The sequence below is a fragment of the Neoarius graeffei genome, chromosome 5, assembly GCF_027579695.1.
Source record: "Neoarius graeffei isolate fNeoGra1 chromosome 5, fNeoGra1.pri, whole genome shotgun sequence".
Classification (NCBI taxonomy): Eukaryota; Metazoa; Chordata; class Actinopteri; order Siluriformes; family Ariidae; genus Neoarius; species Neoarius graeffei.
The window spans coordinates 83736125-83753565 of NC_083573.1; the positions used below are offsets into that span (position 1 = coordinate 83736125).

Sequence of the window (17441 nt, forward strand, 5' to 3'; positions counted from 1 at the left end):
TTTCAAAGCTGCTTCATAGTAACAAGTAACGCGGACATTGATAGAAATGTAGTGGAGTGAAAAGTATGATATTTGTCTTTCAAATATAGTGAAGTTAAAGTCATACGTTTCCAAAAAAATAATACTCAAGTAAAGTACAGTACTCAAGTAAATGTACTTCGTTACTGTCCACCTCTCCTAATCGATCATCTCTGGCCAGTATTCAGGACAGGCATGCATTACGTCGTAAAAATAAAACAGCTTCTCTTAGATCCGTGTGATGTTCGGAGCACTGGAGAAAATGAGGTCTCCGTCTCGTCACTTCTTTTTTTCATGCACGCTTGCCACTACCTATTAGTTCACTACCTATCAACACGGTTGCTAGGATACGTCGCATAATCACAGTCGCCTACTTTTACATTTCGAGTTAATAGAGTGCAGAGATTTCTGTCACAGCCGCCCCAACCTGCGAAAGAACAGGTCGATAGTCCATCGACAGAAAAAAAAAACCCCACCAACCTAAGTAACCACACTACATCAGCCATATTTTTGCTCCTATGCACTTCCATATATTTTTAATAAATTATACTGTATAATTGCGTGTCTGATTTTACTCTGTTTGATAATTATTTGACAGCCTGCTGTCGTGCAATATCGATCAAATCTCACTAATGGCATTATATCCGTATTGTCATAAAGTGTGACATTCTTCATAACAGTTAACCAGATTTAAGTTGGCGTGCCTTGAGGTTCTGGTTTGACTTTTGATGTGCTTGAGCCTCCAAAAGGTAGAAAACCTCTGGTATCGATAATACAAATTAATATGTACAGTACCAGTCAAAAGTTTGTACACACTAACTCATTACTGTGGAGTACACTATACATGTTTATTTGAAATACAGCTCAAAGTGTGCCTTTATATACTGTACGCATTGTAATTTTTTATTTTTAGAAATGTCTGTTCCTCGTCTCATCTCATTATCTCTAGCCGCTTTATCCTGTTCTACAGGGTCGCAGGCAAGCTGGAGCCTATCCCAGCTGACTACGGGCGAAAGGCGGGGTACACCCTGGACAAGTCGCCAGGTCATCACAGGGCTGACACATAGACACAGACAACCATTCACACTCACATTCACACCTACGGTCAATTTAGAGTCACCAGTTAACCTAACCTGCATGTCTTTGGACTGTGGGGGAAACCGGAGCACCCGGAGGAGACCCATGCAGACACGGGAAGAACATGCAAACTCCGCACAGAAAGGCCCTCGCCGGCCACGGGGCTCAAACCCGGACTTTCTTGCTGTGAGGCGACAGCGCTAACCACTACACCACCGTGCCGCCCCGCCCCATGTCTGTTCCTGTTAATATTAATAAATTTCAGCAAGCTGGATTTCTCTTCTTGTGACCCCCTACACTCACCAGCCACTATAATAGGAACTTGTTCTTGATTCTGAGATTTCTGTTCTTGGCTGGCAGGAGTGGAACCCAATGTGGTCTTCTGCTGTTGCATGTTGAGATGCTTTTCTGCTCACTACGGTTGTAAAGAGTTGCTGTGAGTTACGATATCCTTCCTGGCAAAAAAAAAAAAGCTCAAACCATTCTGGCCATTTTCCTCTGACCTCCCTCTCTTATCAACAAGACATTTGTTTCCACCCACAGAACTGTCGCTCGCTCAGTGTTTTTTTGTTTTTCGCACCATTCCGTGTCAACTCTAGAGACTGTTGTATGTGAAAGCCCCAGGAGATCAGCAGTTTCTGAAATACTCAAACCAGTCCATCTGGCTCAAACCAACACCCACAGTGCCACAGTGAAAGAAAGTCACACTTCGAGATCACAATTTTTCCCCATTCTGATGTTTGACGTGAACATTAACTGAAGCTCTTGATTTGTATCTGCATTGTGCTGCTGCCAAGAGATCGGCTGATTAGAGAACTGCATCAAACAGCAGGTGGACGGGTATTCCTAATAAAGCGACCAGTGGGTGTATATTCTATGCTTTAACAGAAGTTCCCATTTTTTTTTTAGGCTTGTGAACGCCCAAGTGTCCAAGATGGCCGCATCATCAGAGGAAACCCGCAGCACGCTGATGATGTCACGAGGAAGCCGGAGCTCTTGTGATGTGTTTAAAATGTGGTGCGCTTATCCACCCTAAACATGGCTGCCACAGCTGGGCTTTGGCATTTCATCAAACCGAGCACACACACACACAACCAATACTAAATTTGCCCAGGAGTGTACAGAGGATAAAAATAGAGGCACTGAACGTCGGATGTATATTAGATTGATAGTACACACACGTCGTCTCAGCAGGGAGGCGCTCATGACATGAAAAGCTTCATAATCAAAACCCTGCTGAGGGTGGAGCCATGCCAAAACATGCAGATGAGCATGCAAATGAGAGGCGAGCCAGCTGGGACTGTGGGACTGGCGACTGAGGAGCCATGCATTTATAATAAGAATGTAACATGTGTGTGAGTGTGTCTGGTGGAAAGGCTGAATCTCTGGGGAGGGTTAGTTGGTTCAGAGAGGTGAAAGCTGAAGTGAGAATGTTATACTCTCTCGGAGGAGAAGTAACCGTGCCTGCTGTGGACGCCGTTCATTTTAAATGAAGAACATCCAAACATAAGCGTTTCGAATACGTAATCCTCTTTAGCACATGAGGGCTCATCTATAATGCGGAAACAACCCCCACGTCCTTTAGTTAAAAGAGAACAACGGCACAGATCTTTCACAACGACGAATAAACACTTCTCCTCACACATGCCAGAGATGTAAACAATGTGGATGAGAGATTTATAGCCCTTTAGAGGAGCATGTTCACCAAGCATGGCTTCTGTCTTGTACGCTAATCTGATTACATATAAACAATACGCTTGACAAATCTCAGCCGCTTAAACTGAGGCAAAGCGATAGGGTCTGAGGTTTGGGCACTGTTTAACAGCGCTGAAGCCCACCTGAGATCTTACAGCCGTACACTTCGAAGCGCAGAGCGATGCCCATCTCCCACGTGAAGGGCCGGATCCGGACGAAGCGTGCCAGCGTGAGTTTGGGCAGCAAGGTCTTCACGACATCTGTGGGGTTGGTGTTGCCCAGGAAAACCTGCCAGAGGAGCAACAAATCCCACATTAATTATTAACACGCTTTATGGAGACGATTCATCAAGGACAGTCCCGAGAAGTCCCTGGAGCTTGTGTAGCTTATAAACATCGCAACTAGACTGGATTATGTTCAGCACGTAGTACTGGGAGATGATTATTAACAGTGCATATGTGAATAATTACAATAAATATTTTTGCTAAATACCTCAATCTCAAAGTGTGTGTTATATGATGACAATTAGGGAAAGAAATGTTAACAAACCTGCTTTCTTCAACCAAAGTAGGCTGGGAGAATATTTTGTTTACAAGAATATTCAATATTTGGTTCCGAATGTGCAGTTTATTACATATATACAAATGTTCCAAGAACAAATATACCATTTTGAAAGAGAGAGAGAGAAAAAAAAAGACCCCATACAATACAATACAACTTTTCTTCAACGGTTTCAGTTTACACTAATGTTTCCATCGTGTTATTGATGAATTGAATGATGATTCATCTCATCTCATTATCTCTAGCCGCTTTATCCTGTTCTACAGGGTCGCAGGCAAGCTGGAGCCTATCCCAGCTGACTACGGGCGAAAGGCGGGGTACACCCTGGACAAGTCGCCGGTCATCGCAGGGCTGACACATAGACACAGACAACCATTCACACTCACATTCACACCTACGGTCGATTTAGAGTCACCAGTTAACCTAACCTGCATGTCTTTGGACTGTGGGGGAAACCGGAGCACCTGGAGGAAACCCACGCGGACACGGGGAGAACATGCAAATTCCACACAGAAAGGCCCTCGCCGGCCATGGGGCTTGAACCCAGGACCTTCTTGTTGTGAGGCGACAGCGCTAACCACTACACCACCGTGCCACCCTTGATTGATGATGTTGATTAATTTTCTATAACAGCAGCTATAACAATTGTTCCAGCTACAAGTTTATACTAAGGCGCTTGTTCGAATATGTTATAGTTACCTCTATCTATACTACTAAAGGAAGTCTGTCTGTCTGTCTGTTCACCTGTGCAAATCGACATGGGTGGATGCACATACTCCATACTTTGCACATGGATTGTTGGCACCCCAGAGGGCCCCAAGACAACATTTTTGATTTTCCAAAACATGGGATTAGTGCTAATCCAACACACTATTCATTTCCCGTAGGCTACATGTTCACGCTAAGGGTAGTATCTCACTGGGCTGCGACAGCCTGCGACTAGTTGGAGACACAACAATTGCGCTAAAATACGCAAATTAGCGACAATTTTCACTTGGAATCACACTGAATTGATATTCGCATATTTTATCGCAATTGTTGTGTCTCCAACTAGTCGCAGGCTGTCGCAGCCCAGTGAGATACACTCGCACGTCCTGTCTCACAGAAACTGACTTGCGAAGGGTTCATGACGGCTTTGCGACACCAGCGACGCATTTGCGGCTATTTTGAGAGAAATTTTATCGCACGAATTTTCTGAACGTGTTCAAAATTTCAGTGACGCAGGAGCAACACTTTGCGACTCATGCGAGGAAATTGAGAAGCCCCGCGAATGTTTCAAGACACTTTTGAAACTCTCTCGCAAATGACGTTCGCAATTTGTCGCAAGCTGTCGCAGCCCAGTGAGATACTGGCTTAACACACTGCACGCAGCCTTGGCGGGGAATCCCCTCCCTGACTCGCCTGGGAGTTTCGATTGTACAGGACTACCAAACCCAAGGACCAACAAAGCCCCTGTGAAGAGCACCATTCAGAGGAAATCAGGTTCACGGGCAATAGCAACTAGTTTTATAGTAACAAGCTGTATGATTTATATGGTAGATGCTCCAAATAATCTAATTAGAAGGACACTTAGTAGAGAGCATACCTCCGTCAAGCCACATATTATCAACATCAAAATCAAATCACTTGACCCTCGGATAATACTAAAGCTGGCCACCAAATTTCATCAAAATCCATTCACTACTTTTTGAGTTACGTTGGAAACAGACAAAAAAAAATCCTGGCTCCACATACATATCTGGATTTGCATCAAAATCTAATCAATTGTTCCTTGGTCCATGGCTCACGTTTCCTCAAAATTTCATCAAAATCCGTTCACTACTTGATGAGTTACGTTGGGAACAGACAAACAAACAAACAGAGGTGAAAACATAACCTCCTCCAACAAAGTTGTCAGAGGTAATAAGATGAATAACAAACAAATATGAAAAGTTTAACAAATGTGGTGTAAGCAGACATTTATTTAAGATTTATGGAAGGGTGTTTCATAACATTAAACGTAATTGTAAATGGATAAAAATAAATAAAACGCGTCATTCTTTATCACTGTTAAATTATTGTAGAACAAGAGGGATAAACCACTATAGGATATGCTGTTCTAGGAAAATAATGAACTTTGTGGTGGGTTGTTGATTATTTTCCTATAACAACACACCCGTTGTGTTTTATTCCTTACCTACCTGGGAGTCCTGTGCGAGCGAACCATTTTCTAGATTATTTCAGGTGTTTGTGGAACGTTGAAGCATAACCTTCTCATAACCTTTTGAATATTTACTGGACATTCAAGTAACTTTCTAGATTAGTCATCATCATCATCATCATTCGACTACCGTTGAAATAAACGACACAGTGCTCTGCCATAGGGGCCTATCAGACATTGCCCGAGCTAATTCCTCAAAGACTAAGCTGAAGTCTCTGGATAGAGTATCAGGGAATATTAAACGTCTATTTCCCCTTTTTGGGCACAGTAATCTTCATAGAATGACATCGGAGATGATTTGATGTTTTGCTTGGAAACAATGGCCAGCGAATCTAGGTCTCCTTTGCGCCACTGTTTTAGAGATGGACGGGACTTCACCATAGATCACAGTTTTGGTTGGGTGGTCTTTCCAGGATAGGTTTTGGACCTGCATTAGCAGTCTTGTGTATGTGCCCATCCATCCATCCATCCATCCATCCATCCATCCATCCATTATCCATAGCTGCTTATCCTGTGTTGCGGGCAAGCTGGAGCCTATCCCAGCTGACTACGGGCGAGAGGCGGGGTACACCCTGGACAAGTCGCCAGGTCATCACAGGGCTGACACATAGAGACAAACAACCATTCACACTCACATTCACACCTACGGTCAATTTAGAACCACCAATTAGCCTAACCTGCATGTCTTTGGACGGTGGAAACCGGAGCACCCAAAGGAAACCCATGCAGACACGGGGAGAACATGCAAACTCCACACAGAAAGGCCCCCGTTGGCCACTAGGCTTGAACCCAGAACCTTTTTGCTGTGAGGCGACAGTGCTAACCACTACACCACCGTGCCGCCCCGTGTATGTGCCATCAAGGCGTTTTTCAAGTTCTTTACTAATGGTCCATGTTTCAGCACCATAAAGTAGTATGCTTTTAACACAGGCCCAAAAGAAGCTAACCTTTAGATCAGGTCAGATCTCTCGACTTGCTACTGGTAAACCATGCAAACCAGTACAACCTGTTCATGGGTTGAGTGGTTGGCGACTAAACCGGCGCCCATGCCAGTTCTTGACTGGTGTAGGAGGGTGGGTGGACACCCAGCAGCACAAAAACAAGAGCTGTCGAACGGGCAACAGCCATCCACCAAACCACTGAAGGAGTTGCGTCCTCAGTGTACTTTAGCAATCGGCAAGATCATGAAGCTCATCTAGATTAGTAAGGAAGGGTGTTTATATTTTTGTCCAAGTGAGCATGTAAAAACTCAATTAAATACATTAAATACAAATATACTGATGGATTAAACAGGAATATGAGGTCCAGTCAGAATTAAATCCCAATTCATTTATTTAACTAATTAAAGGTGCTGTAAATGCCACACTCTTCGTTTTTATTGGTTCCCAAGCTTAATGAATCACAATCCTTTCTACCCCCAGTCTTGCGTTGATTGGCTGTTGGTAGGCAGACACACTGTTTGCACACACACACACAAATTAACAGCTACAATAAAAGCATCAACGATATTGAATTTTACACAGCTCCATAATTTAGTGCTGGTTATGAATTCAGCTCCCAACATAGCCAGCTGTAGAGAGAGACACAGGGAGGCTTTGTTGTACTCGTCAATATTTCAAACTCCACAGTTCAAGTTCAAACCCTGTCCAATTATGCTTCTGTCCATGTGGTCACTGTGTTAAGTACAGCTCATTTAGTGGCTTTGTCAGATATCGTTACGTCTCCCAGATCTAGCTTGAACTGACAGCTAAAGCGTGTTCGGCAGGGGAGGCAAATCCTACATGCTAGAGGAAAGGAAAAGGGTTTGGAGGGAAAAACCACTCCCTTTTTCCTCTCTCTTAAAACACATTTACACACTTCTCAGTCTACAGGTCGCTGAATAGACCCAAGAGCACAGAAACGTGTCCGAGTTCATATCATTAAGACCCTGAGCGTATTTATCCAAGCTTGTCATGGCGATTTGAATGCGTTTGACCTTTCAGGATGTTGTTATTTGGTTGTGATGAGATAAGATGACAATATGGCTGCGGGATCCATCCCTGTGCAAACAGAGCTGTTTAATCTGTCCACTTGTACATGCTAATGTGCGCTAAATGTATCAAAGGAGTCTAAAGCGGTGAGAACATACAGTCGTACATGTCGTCTATTCTACGCCACTATTCTTTATTCTCGCTGCTATCTTGGGTCTCTGGGTGCAGCTCGTCAAATGTGTGTGTGTCTGTGTGTGAGGCAGAGAACAACACATGGGGTGCTTCTTAAATGTCACGCTGAAGCTCCATCCAACTGCACTAACTATTAAAAGGCTTTTTTGGAAAGCGAGCGGCAACCACAGAGACAAACTGCAACCTCAGCGGTCTGCAAATGGGCCCCTTTCTCACTGAAGTACTTGAGAGAGAGAGAGAGAGAGAGAGAGAGAGAGACAGACAGACAGACAGACAGACAGAATTGTGATTTTAATGGGGGTTAGGGAAGAAATTGAAACAATACCCACACACACACACACACACTAATCAACATAAGTCTATTTAAACACTTTCTAACTTAACACGAAACAAAAGAAGGATGAACGATACACACCTACACCTGATATCTATTTGACCAGCGAGGCCTAATACGGAGCGACGACCAGCTGCTCAAAACACACACAAACACACAACGCTTTCCCTCAGTCCTTCCATCCAAAAGCCTCAGTTTATTAATCCCTTTGTTGTATGGTTTCATTCTTAAGTGACGAAATCCCCACCACAAACGTTGACATCATTCAACATTCACGAAAAGAAAAAGAAATATGCTCTAAAAAAAAAACACACAACAACAACCCTCCCTCAGCCTGTCTGGCTACTGTGGTTGTTTTGGAGTTGTTTTTCATGTTTTTTTTTTTCTTTTTTCTTAAACACACTTGTAAATTCACTCGGTCTCGGAAAGCGTGAGCATTCCAGGCTGAGGGAATAATGGAGTCTGAGAGACGCGAGTGAGCAGGGTGGTCTTTCTGGAGACGGATACGTCATGGATACTTCAACAGACGAGTCCTGTGTTGGCACTGACGCTGACACACAGGCATAAAATGATACACTGAAGTCTGTTCTGAATTAATATCTATACCAGCCTGCTCAAGAGATGTGCAAAAACCATCAGCGTGATTTAGATTTCTAGTAGTGTTTTATATCGCGATTTATCCTGCAGCGCTGAGAGCTGGAGATCTGAACTCTCCTGGTTAAAAATGCAAAACAGAAGTCTAAACGCATTCGTCTTCTCTAGTGTGATGTATTTCTGAGCTTTGCTTAATAATAGCTGGATATGGAAGGAGTGAATTGGGTGAAATATGAGATAATGTTTTTTTTTTTTTCTTCTCCACCACACGTGCGCGATTATGGGAGTCAAATATCCATTGACTTAAACGTGAGCAAAATTCATTATGTTTTGACAGATTAAGAAGAATTTATCTTTTGTTTCTTAAGTGATTTATACTGATGAATCATGCACAATACAAGCACGGAGGTGAACTGTCAAGGTAAAATAAAAAGGGTCAGTTTTGATTTCAGGCTGCCTTTAAATAAGCCATTAAACCAAAAGTACTGCTTGTCTGGATAATATCTTCCCATTAGAGCAATATTTCCTGATACGGCCAGTATGTGGGGAATAAAACCTGATGAGGAGGGCTGTTATATTGGAAAATAATCACTGATAGAGTGGTGTGATGCGGCCCAGTATGTAGCATACTGTTACACACTGAAGTTGACTTTTCCACTGAGAGCAAGTGCTTCATTCCTCTTATACCACAACAATTTGCTGTTACCGGAGTGGAGCCCCATACTTTAGAGAAATGCATCAACCTGATTTTTTTATGGCTTGACCATGTGACATCCGTACAGCCACGAACCACCAGAGGGAACACGATTGTAAAAGCAAGGCAATATATCTCATAAACACTTGACCACCAGACAATGAAAACTGTATCTTTATTTACATAAGATAGATGTTTTTTTCCCAGTGCTTATTTTTAATTTGCTTTTTAAAAATAACGTGGGATTATTTACTAACACATTTTGTGGAAAATGTTCACGACAGTTTCATATAAAACTAGTTAAAACAGTTTTATTAATCTATTAGCTTGTTGGACAGTTGACAGTTTCTGTCATGTAAGGGCGATAGACGGATGGAAAGTGCAGGATGAGTTTTATTGAAAACACGCCAGCAAACAGATCCAAAACGAAGACAAAGGCAGAGTTGAAAAACAGGCAGTGGTCGAGTGAGGCATGGACAGGATATTAGAGGTAATACAATACTCAAAGTACAAAAACACAAACAGGGTCAAAACCAGAAAAGCGATACAAAATACAAAGCTTGGTAATGTTAGATGCAGGGTACAGAGCGTATACTTCACAAAGTCTGTTTGTTACTGAGAGCATGTGCTGTGATTGCACTCTAATCAGGAACAGGTGCATGGCAATTAGTTATAATGGCGCTGTGAGTGTGCTGTAGTTTGTGGATGTACGTTATTTGATATTATTCTATCCATCCGTTAGCTGTAACCACTTATCCTGTGCAGGGTCACAGGCAAGCTGGAGCCTATCCTAGCTGACTATGGGCGAGAGGCGGGGTACACCCTGGACAAGTCGCCAGGTCATCACAGGGCTGACACATAGAGACAAACAACCATTCACACTCACATTCACACCTACGGTCAATTTAGAGCCACCAATTAGCCTAACCTGCATGTCTTTGGACTGTGGAAACTGGAGCACCCAAAGGAAACCCACGCGGACACGGGGAGAACATGCAAACTCCACACAGAAAGGCCCTCGTTAGCCACTGGGCTTGAACCCAGAACCTTTTTGCTGTGAGGTGACAGTGCTAACCATTACACCATCGTGTCGCCCTCATATTATTCTATTCAGGTTGATTTTGTGTCCTTGCAAATATTTTGCTTGTACCCTCATCAGGAGCTCCGCATTTAGGCAGTGCATAAATATCTATATTATCTGTTTATAGCTATGTATAATCTTGTGGTTCGCTCCTGTTATCACTTATGTTATAGCAGCTATAAACAGTCATTCCTTCACCAGCCTGTCTTTTGAAGTTAATAAGGGGAAAACACAGCAAAGTTTCCCTTCATCCTAAAGCCTTAAAGGAACAGCTTTACCTCGAGCACTGACATTGGACTTTTTAACACACTGTATTAAAAGGAGCACATTCATATAAACTTTGCTGGAACTATAGTCAGAGCTGCAGTCGTTTAAAAATTAATCAACACCTTCTGACCAAGTAGAATCGAGGATTCAAAAGCACTGTGGTACGGTATAAGATGTTAACATCTACAACATCATTTCAGAGTGAGTGTCAGTGTCAGTAAAGAGCTCGTACCTTCTGTTTGGAGCCTTCCTTCAATGTGATCCAATCTTCCCCGTTGGAGCTCACATCCACTTTGTAGGACTTCACAAAGTACTTTTTATTGGTCTCCTGAGAGATGGCGCCCTGAGTGCCAATGGCTGAGACGAAGCGCAGGAATCCCAGATCGACCTGAGTAAAGAAGGAGTGCAGAAGGAGCCGTACAGTTAATAGCACGATAGTGTAGAAGAAGACTACTGTAAAACATGTCTAATGTGTGAGACGCTTTCATAACCACTTCAGGAACCTGGAAGGTATGATTGATTGAATGACGCTGAGTTTAATAAAGGGTGGCGGTGGTGATGATTTAACTTCCTGTGATAAGACACAGGAGCTTATTGGATAACTGAGTGATATGGGACTTGCCTAAGTGACTAAAGCAGTAAAAATGCATAAAAGAGGAGAGATTTTCTGATGTGTGCAGTATGAAAAGATGAATGCTTCATAAATGAATCATGAGCTGTTATCATTATGGAGTTATACTAGTGAGGTGAGGGTGAGAGAGAGAGAGAGAGAGACTATGGCTTACTGGCAGAGACTGCTGAATGTAAAAGAAGAGTCTGAGCGTGTGTGTGTGTGTGTGTGTGTGTGTGTGTGTGTGTTGTTGTTAGAAAACGCCTTGTCTTGCAGACTTTGCAGTTTCTCAGATTTAAGACAGACTAAGCAGGAGCATGTCTGGTAAACTAGTGATACAGACAAGACTCTCGCTGTGTATGTGCTTTATGATATTACCGTACATACGATTATATCCTTGAAATATCCATCGCGTCTTCCCTGACCTGTCTCGCTCCCTGTCAGCACACACAGGCTAGACAGCACATGACCCTCTTACTCAGTGCTTATAAAAGGGATTGATTTTGCAGTTTGCACTCTTGGCTCTGTATGATCGCTGGGATTAAACTTTCTGCTTGACTGTATCGTGAGTTACCTCAACCTCTATAACCTTACTGATATTATAGCTACAGAACAGAATTAATTAGATCCCTCATCAAAAAAAACCCCAAAACCTCCCATGCAGGGATTGGCCAAGGATGGCTCACGTGACATAAAATAGTTCCACCAATGATTAAGTAATGTATCTTGTGACGTCAAAAAAAAAAAGAAAGAAAAAAAGGATATGGTGTGAGTCAGTCATGGTATATCCTGGATATACCATGAACTGATGTCACAATTTCAAGCTATACGGCCGATTCGAGTCACAGCTCTGGCTCCGTGAGCAAGTCTGTGTATGTAGGTCTACTGTACATCACGGGCGATTGCTCTAAGACAACGAGGGAGGCTCAGCCTCCTCTAAAAATGACGAACATCATGTAGGATGAATTGCGCTAGGCTTATGTTATAGCCGACCTTATAACATTGCTATTTCAGATCCAGAATCATAGAAATATATGTGCTCAACCCAACTACAGTGCGAAATCATTCCATTATAACTTTAATGTGTGCGTGAGTTTTTCCCCCTCGTGACAGCGCGATGCAGCCCAGCCTCAGTGGACTTCAATGGCATTTGGGAGCGATGCGCTTTTCAATCTCAAAATGCAAGACGATTATTGGACAAATACTGCGAAAACGCCCGCCCACGGACTCCGAGCCTCACAGTGGGAGGGACATGGCAGTTTCCGCGAGGAGACTGGTGATTGGTGAAAGCGGCCGGATATTTTCTTTGATTGACAGCTCGTTTCAACTATAGACAGGCAGCGGTGAATTTCAGTTCAGTCCCATGCGGATTCGCAAGTGCTCTGGTGTATTGTAAGAGATCAGCTTACATTTCGATTTCATTCATTACATACAGTTTCTACCAGCTTTTTTAGTTTGTATATATTTTCATTGTAAATAAAGTGTAAATATAGTGTTGTCAAGTTTGCTATCTTAGTTCCAGAAATTTCGTTTATTTGAGTGACTGAACTTGAACTTGAGGGGGCTAGTCAGCTAGCAAGAAAGCTGCGCACGGATGCCAAGCATTGCTGATTTAATTTTGGCGAAGCCATTTGCCAGTCTTCCTTTCAAGGAAAAAATTTAAATTAAAGAGCAGGGTAGACCAACGCCTCAAATTGACTTGGTGAAAAAGGTAGGGAATAATACTCGTTCCTTTCAGCTCTCCTGGTACGAGAAAGTGAATTGGCTAACAGCGAGTGACCCACATCAGCAACAGTAAATAGGCTACTTTAGTAATATGTCATGGATGGACCAAAAATATAGAATCTATTTAAAATGTTTATGCTGAGTATATTATATTGGAATATATATTTTTCTGGATATGAATTAAACACAGCTACAATTTGGAAAACATTTTTAAACAAAAACACAGCCGAGAACATTTCACACTACAGACCTGGATTAAAAGTGAAGGGTTATCAAAATTGTCAATAAAACATTTCTCAGTCAAAATAAGTAAAATATAGGGAAAGTGTCATTGAATGAAATGTGTGGCACCCAGCTCTATGTTTGGCTCCCCAAGGTCAGTGCTTGTGCCTATTCCAGAACACTCTGCTGTTACTGCTGAGGTTCCTGACAAAGAGCTGCTTTCAATAATGATCAATTTTTAAACAACATGCCACAATTTTAAAATATAAAATGTTAAAATATACCCCCCCCCCCCCAACACCACCATCATGTATATTGGACAGTAGGCTAATGGGCCAAAAGAACCTGTTATTTCACAGTTTGTGACGCTGCCAACAATCAGCCAGATCAGAGGCAAGAGTATGGGCAAAATTGATGTTTTTTCTTTTAAAATCTGGAAATATCGTAATCGACCAGCCTCCCCTGTTTGAAAGACTACCAGCCGCCACTGCTGTACATATCATGATCATGCCTAGCGATTAGATTTTTTTCTTCACATTTATTTCTGGGCGGCACGGTGGTGTAGTGGTTAGCACTGTCGCCTCACAGCAAGAAAGTCCGGGTTCGAGCCCCGTGGCCGGCGAGGGCCTTTCTGTGTGGAGTTTGCATGTTCTCCCCGTGTCCGCGTGGGTTTCCTCCGGGTGCTCCGGTTTCCCTCACAGTCCAAAGACATGCAGGTTAGGTTAACTGGTGACTCTAAATTGACCGTAGGTGTGAATGTGAGTGTGAATGGTTGTCTGTGTCTATGTGTCAGCCCTGTGATGACCTGGCGACTTGTCCAGGGTGTACCCCGCCTTTCGCCCGTAGTCAGCTGGGATAGGCTCCAGCTTGCCTGCGACCCTGTAGAAGGATAAAGCGGCTAGAGATAATGAGATGAATGAGATGAGACATTTATTTCTAATTCTTTGTAGTTAACACTTTTAGTTTGGGATTTTTTGATGAGGGATATAAATCTAATATACCATGCACTGAGAGGGACCGGTAATTATGGATTCTCTTCGGTGACTGGCATCGTACTATTTTCTTCAGGGCTGCACCCCTCACAAAATAGTACTATACCAGTCACCTCAGGGAATCCGTAATTTCAACCAGAGCCTCTCAGTGCATGGTATATTTGATTAATGTACCTGGCCAAAATGGGGCAAAGACAGCAAAAGTAGTGTGAGAGAGATTTCTTTATATATGTTATATACAGGAAAAGGGCCATTTGCTTTCATCATATTTCATCATCAAGAAGTCAAGTTTATTCAACATTTGCACACCATGTCAAGGCATATACAGTACCAATCAAAATTGTGCACACCTTCTAATTCAATGTTTTTTCTTTATTTTTCTTAATTAATTGTCACATCATGTCTTAAAGTAATGATGGATGTCGTTTCTCTTTTCTTAGTTGACGATTCTTGACAATATGGATTACTACCATTGTGGAATAGGGCTATTTACTGTATTTTTATAATTTACTGTTTACTGTTTGATCTCAGACGCATGAAGAAGGCAAGAAATTGCACTAATTACCTTTTGACGAGGTACAACTGCTAATTGAAAAGTATTCCAGGTGACTACCTCATGAAGCTGGTTAAGATAATGTCAATAGTGTGTAAAGTGCCATCAAGGTAAATGGTGGCTAGTTTGAAGAATCGAAAATATGAAACACACTTTGTTTCGTTTTAACACCTTTCTGTTTGCCACATAATTCCATACATGTTCCATGTGTTATTTCATTTTATCACTTCATAATAAGCAAGAAACGTTCTGAGAGTTCTTCAGGTCAGATACGGTGATGCTTCAGAATGTAGGTTAGCGCTCAATGCTAAGAATGTCATTTTTATCCATCTGGAGACTTGGATTTGTATTTTTACCAAGATACCTGAGGGAAATGTTGACGTTTCTGATATGTTTCTTTCATTTTCGTTCTTGCTATGGTTTTACTTTGTCTGGAAAAAGGGTTTGATGGCTATCAAGGGTTCAATGGAGAAAATAGTCACAATACAGAAAAACCTATGAAGGAGTAGGTGTGTTCATACCATGCTTTCGACTGATCCTGCAAAATATATACACATTGAAATGCTTGTGGTAAGGCTCAGGTTAATTGCTAACATTTAACATTATAAGTCACAGAACACATAAACCATGAAACACTCACTCATATAAACTACAAGAGCAACCACTATTAACACAACCCTACTAAAGTAGGCTTTAAAGTGGCTGACAATCTGGCAATAAATATGCAACGTAAAGTGACTCAGTGACACTGGAAATAAAAGAATGAACTGGACTAGAGGCTATTTAGAAACCTGTTAGCATGTGGGTAAAATGTTTGTCAGCCTGGTTGTAGCACATCACAGTCTCTTTTATTCTCAAGAAACTAATAATCTACACTGCCTGAAATAGGGGTGCAGTAGGAGTCCATTTCTGTCCCCCAAGGTACAATCTACACTAATGTACCCCCTAGGGCTAATTACTGGACCTCAAGATAACCATGCGTACCTTTTTATGGCCAAAAAGGTACATACATGTTCCCCCAAGCACTATATAAAGGGTACAAATAAGTACCTCAGAGGGTATTGCCCCAGTGACAAGCCATTGTATCCCGAAAGGTACAAAAATGTACTTTATTTTCTGAGAGTGTACTGAAAGTGGCCTAGGAACATCCCTACAACCATAACTTCATTAAATCTATTAAGATAGTATTTTCACGTGGGGCGGCACGGTGGTGTAGTAGTGGTTAGCGCTGTCGCCTCACAGCAAGAAGGTCCGGGTTCGAGCCCCGTGGCCGGCGAGGGCCTTTCTGTGCGGAGTTTGCATGTTCTCCCCGTGGGTTTCCTCCGGGTGCTCCGGTTTCCCCCACAGTCCAAAGACATGCAGGTTAGGTTAACTGGTGACTCTAAATTGAGCGTAGGTGTGAATGTGAGTGTGAATGGTTGTCTGTGTCTATGTGTCAGCCTTGTGATGACCTGGCGACTTGTCCAGGGTGTACCCTGCCTTTCGCCCGTAGTCAGCTGGGATAGGCTCCAGCTTGCCTGCGACCCTGTAGAACAGGATAAAGCGGCTAGAGATAATGAGATGAGATTTTCACGTGAAAATACTATCTAATAAAGCCCTTCTGTCATGCCTAAAAGCTAGCAGCTAGTAAACTAGATTGCATTTACATGTATTTCAGAATCAAGGTACTAAAGTGAGAAAACAATCCAGGCACTCTAAATATAAAGTTAAAAAACAAACAAAAAATAGGGATATAAAAAGTCATTATTATAATGGCTAATTACTTTTTATATCACATTCCTTATTTTTTAACTTTTGGATTGTTTTTTTGTTTTAATACCTAGCTTTTTCCCTGGTTTTAAAGAACACTAAATACATATATTATAATTTTGATGTACGTTGGATTAAATAGAGCCCATATTTTCAGAATCACTCTTAATTTACATTGTTATGTTCTCAGGAGCCTGAGAATTAACCTGTCAGAATGTGCTATGACAGGATTTCCATTACCAATAATAGCAATTAATTAGCTAGTCTAACACTCTGGTCCTGAGGCTAAACATTTCTGACTACTAAAGCGTTCAGCTCTGATTATTTGTTACTGGATGTAAAATGTATACGTCACTGAGCCTATTTTGTGCCACACTACTGCAGGTGTGAAAACCAGGCATCCGAGAAATGCTAATCGTTAAAGTAATCGTATTATTGAATTCAAAAATATCACCAAAAGTTTCCAGTACTTTCCAAAACCTGTTTCAAACATCAGGCTCATGAAAGCGCCGTCATCTCCAAACAGAAGCCATGGTAACTGCACATTAAAATCCTGGCGGGCTTGAAGCAGAACATTGCTGGCTGTTTTTCTTGACATGGCTTTCATTTCATATTAAACACTCATTCTACTGTAACTTCCAAGACATCCGAGCTAAGAACAAAAACAGATGGAAATGCGCACAAACCGTCCAGTTCACTTTTTTATGCCTCATTTAAGAGGGTATAATGTAAATTTAAAGAAATCGGACCAGATCCGCTGTTGCAGAGCACATCCAGCTTTCAATAAAATCTCAGATTTCCTCTACTGCATAAACTTAGAGTGAATATAATCCTCTGGTTCTGAGTATTTCTTTTTAACAAATGTGGAAGTAAACACATAGAAACACCAACAGTGGTTGTGAGTTGT

The 17441-nt window shown here is 42.1% G+C and overlaps 1 protein-coding gene across 2 annotated transcripts in view; it reads right to left on the reverse strand.

Annotated features, from left to right (window-relative positions):
- nrp1a (neuropilin 1a) overlaps positions 1 to 17441 on the reverse strand; it is a 182951-nt gene that overhangs the window by 42816 nt on the left and 122694 nt on the right. For both annotated transcript variants that reach the window (XM_060922477.1, XM_060922476.1), the window contains exons 7-8: positions 10916 to 11071; positions 2934 to 3078 (exon numbers count right to left, since the gene is read on the reverse strand). In XM_060922477.1, coding sequence (XP_060778460.1) covers positions 2934 to 3078; positions 10916 to 11071 — 301 coding nt within the window. The remainder of the gene's footprint in view (positions 1 to 2933; positions 3079 to 10915; positions 11072 to 17441) is intronic.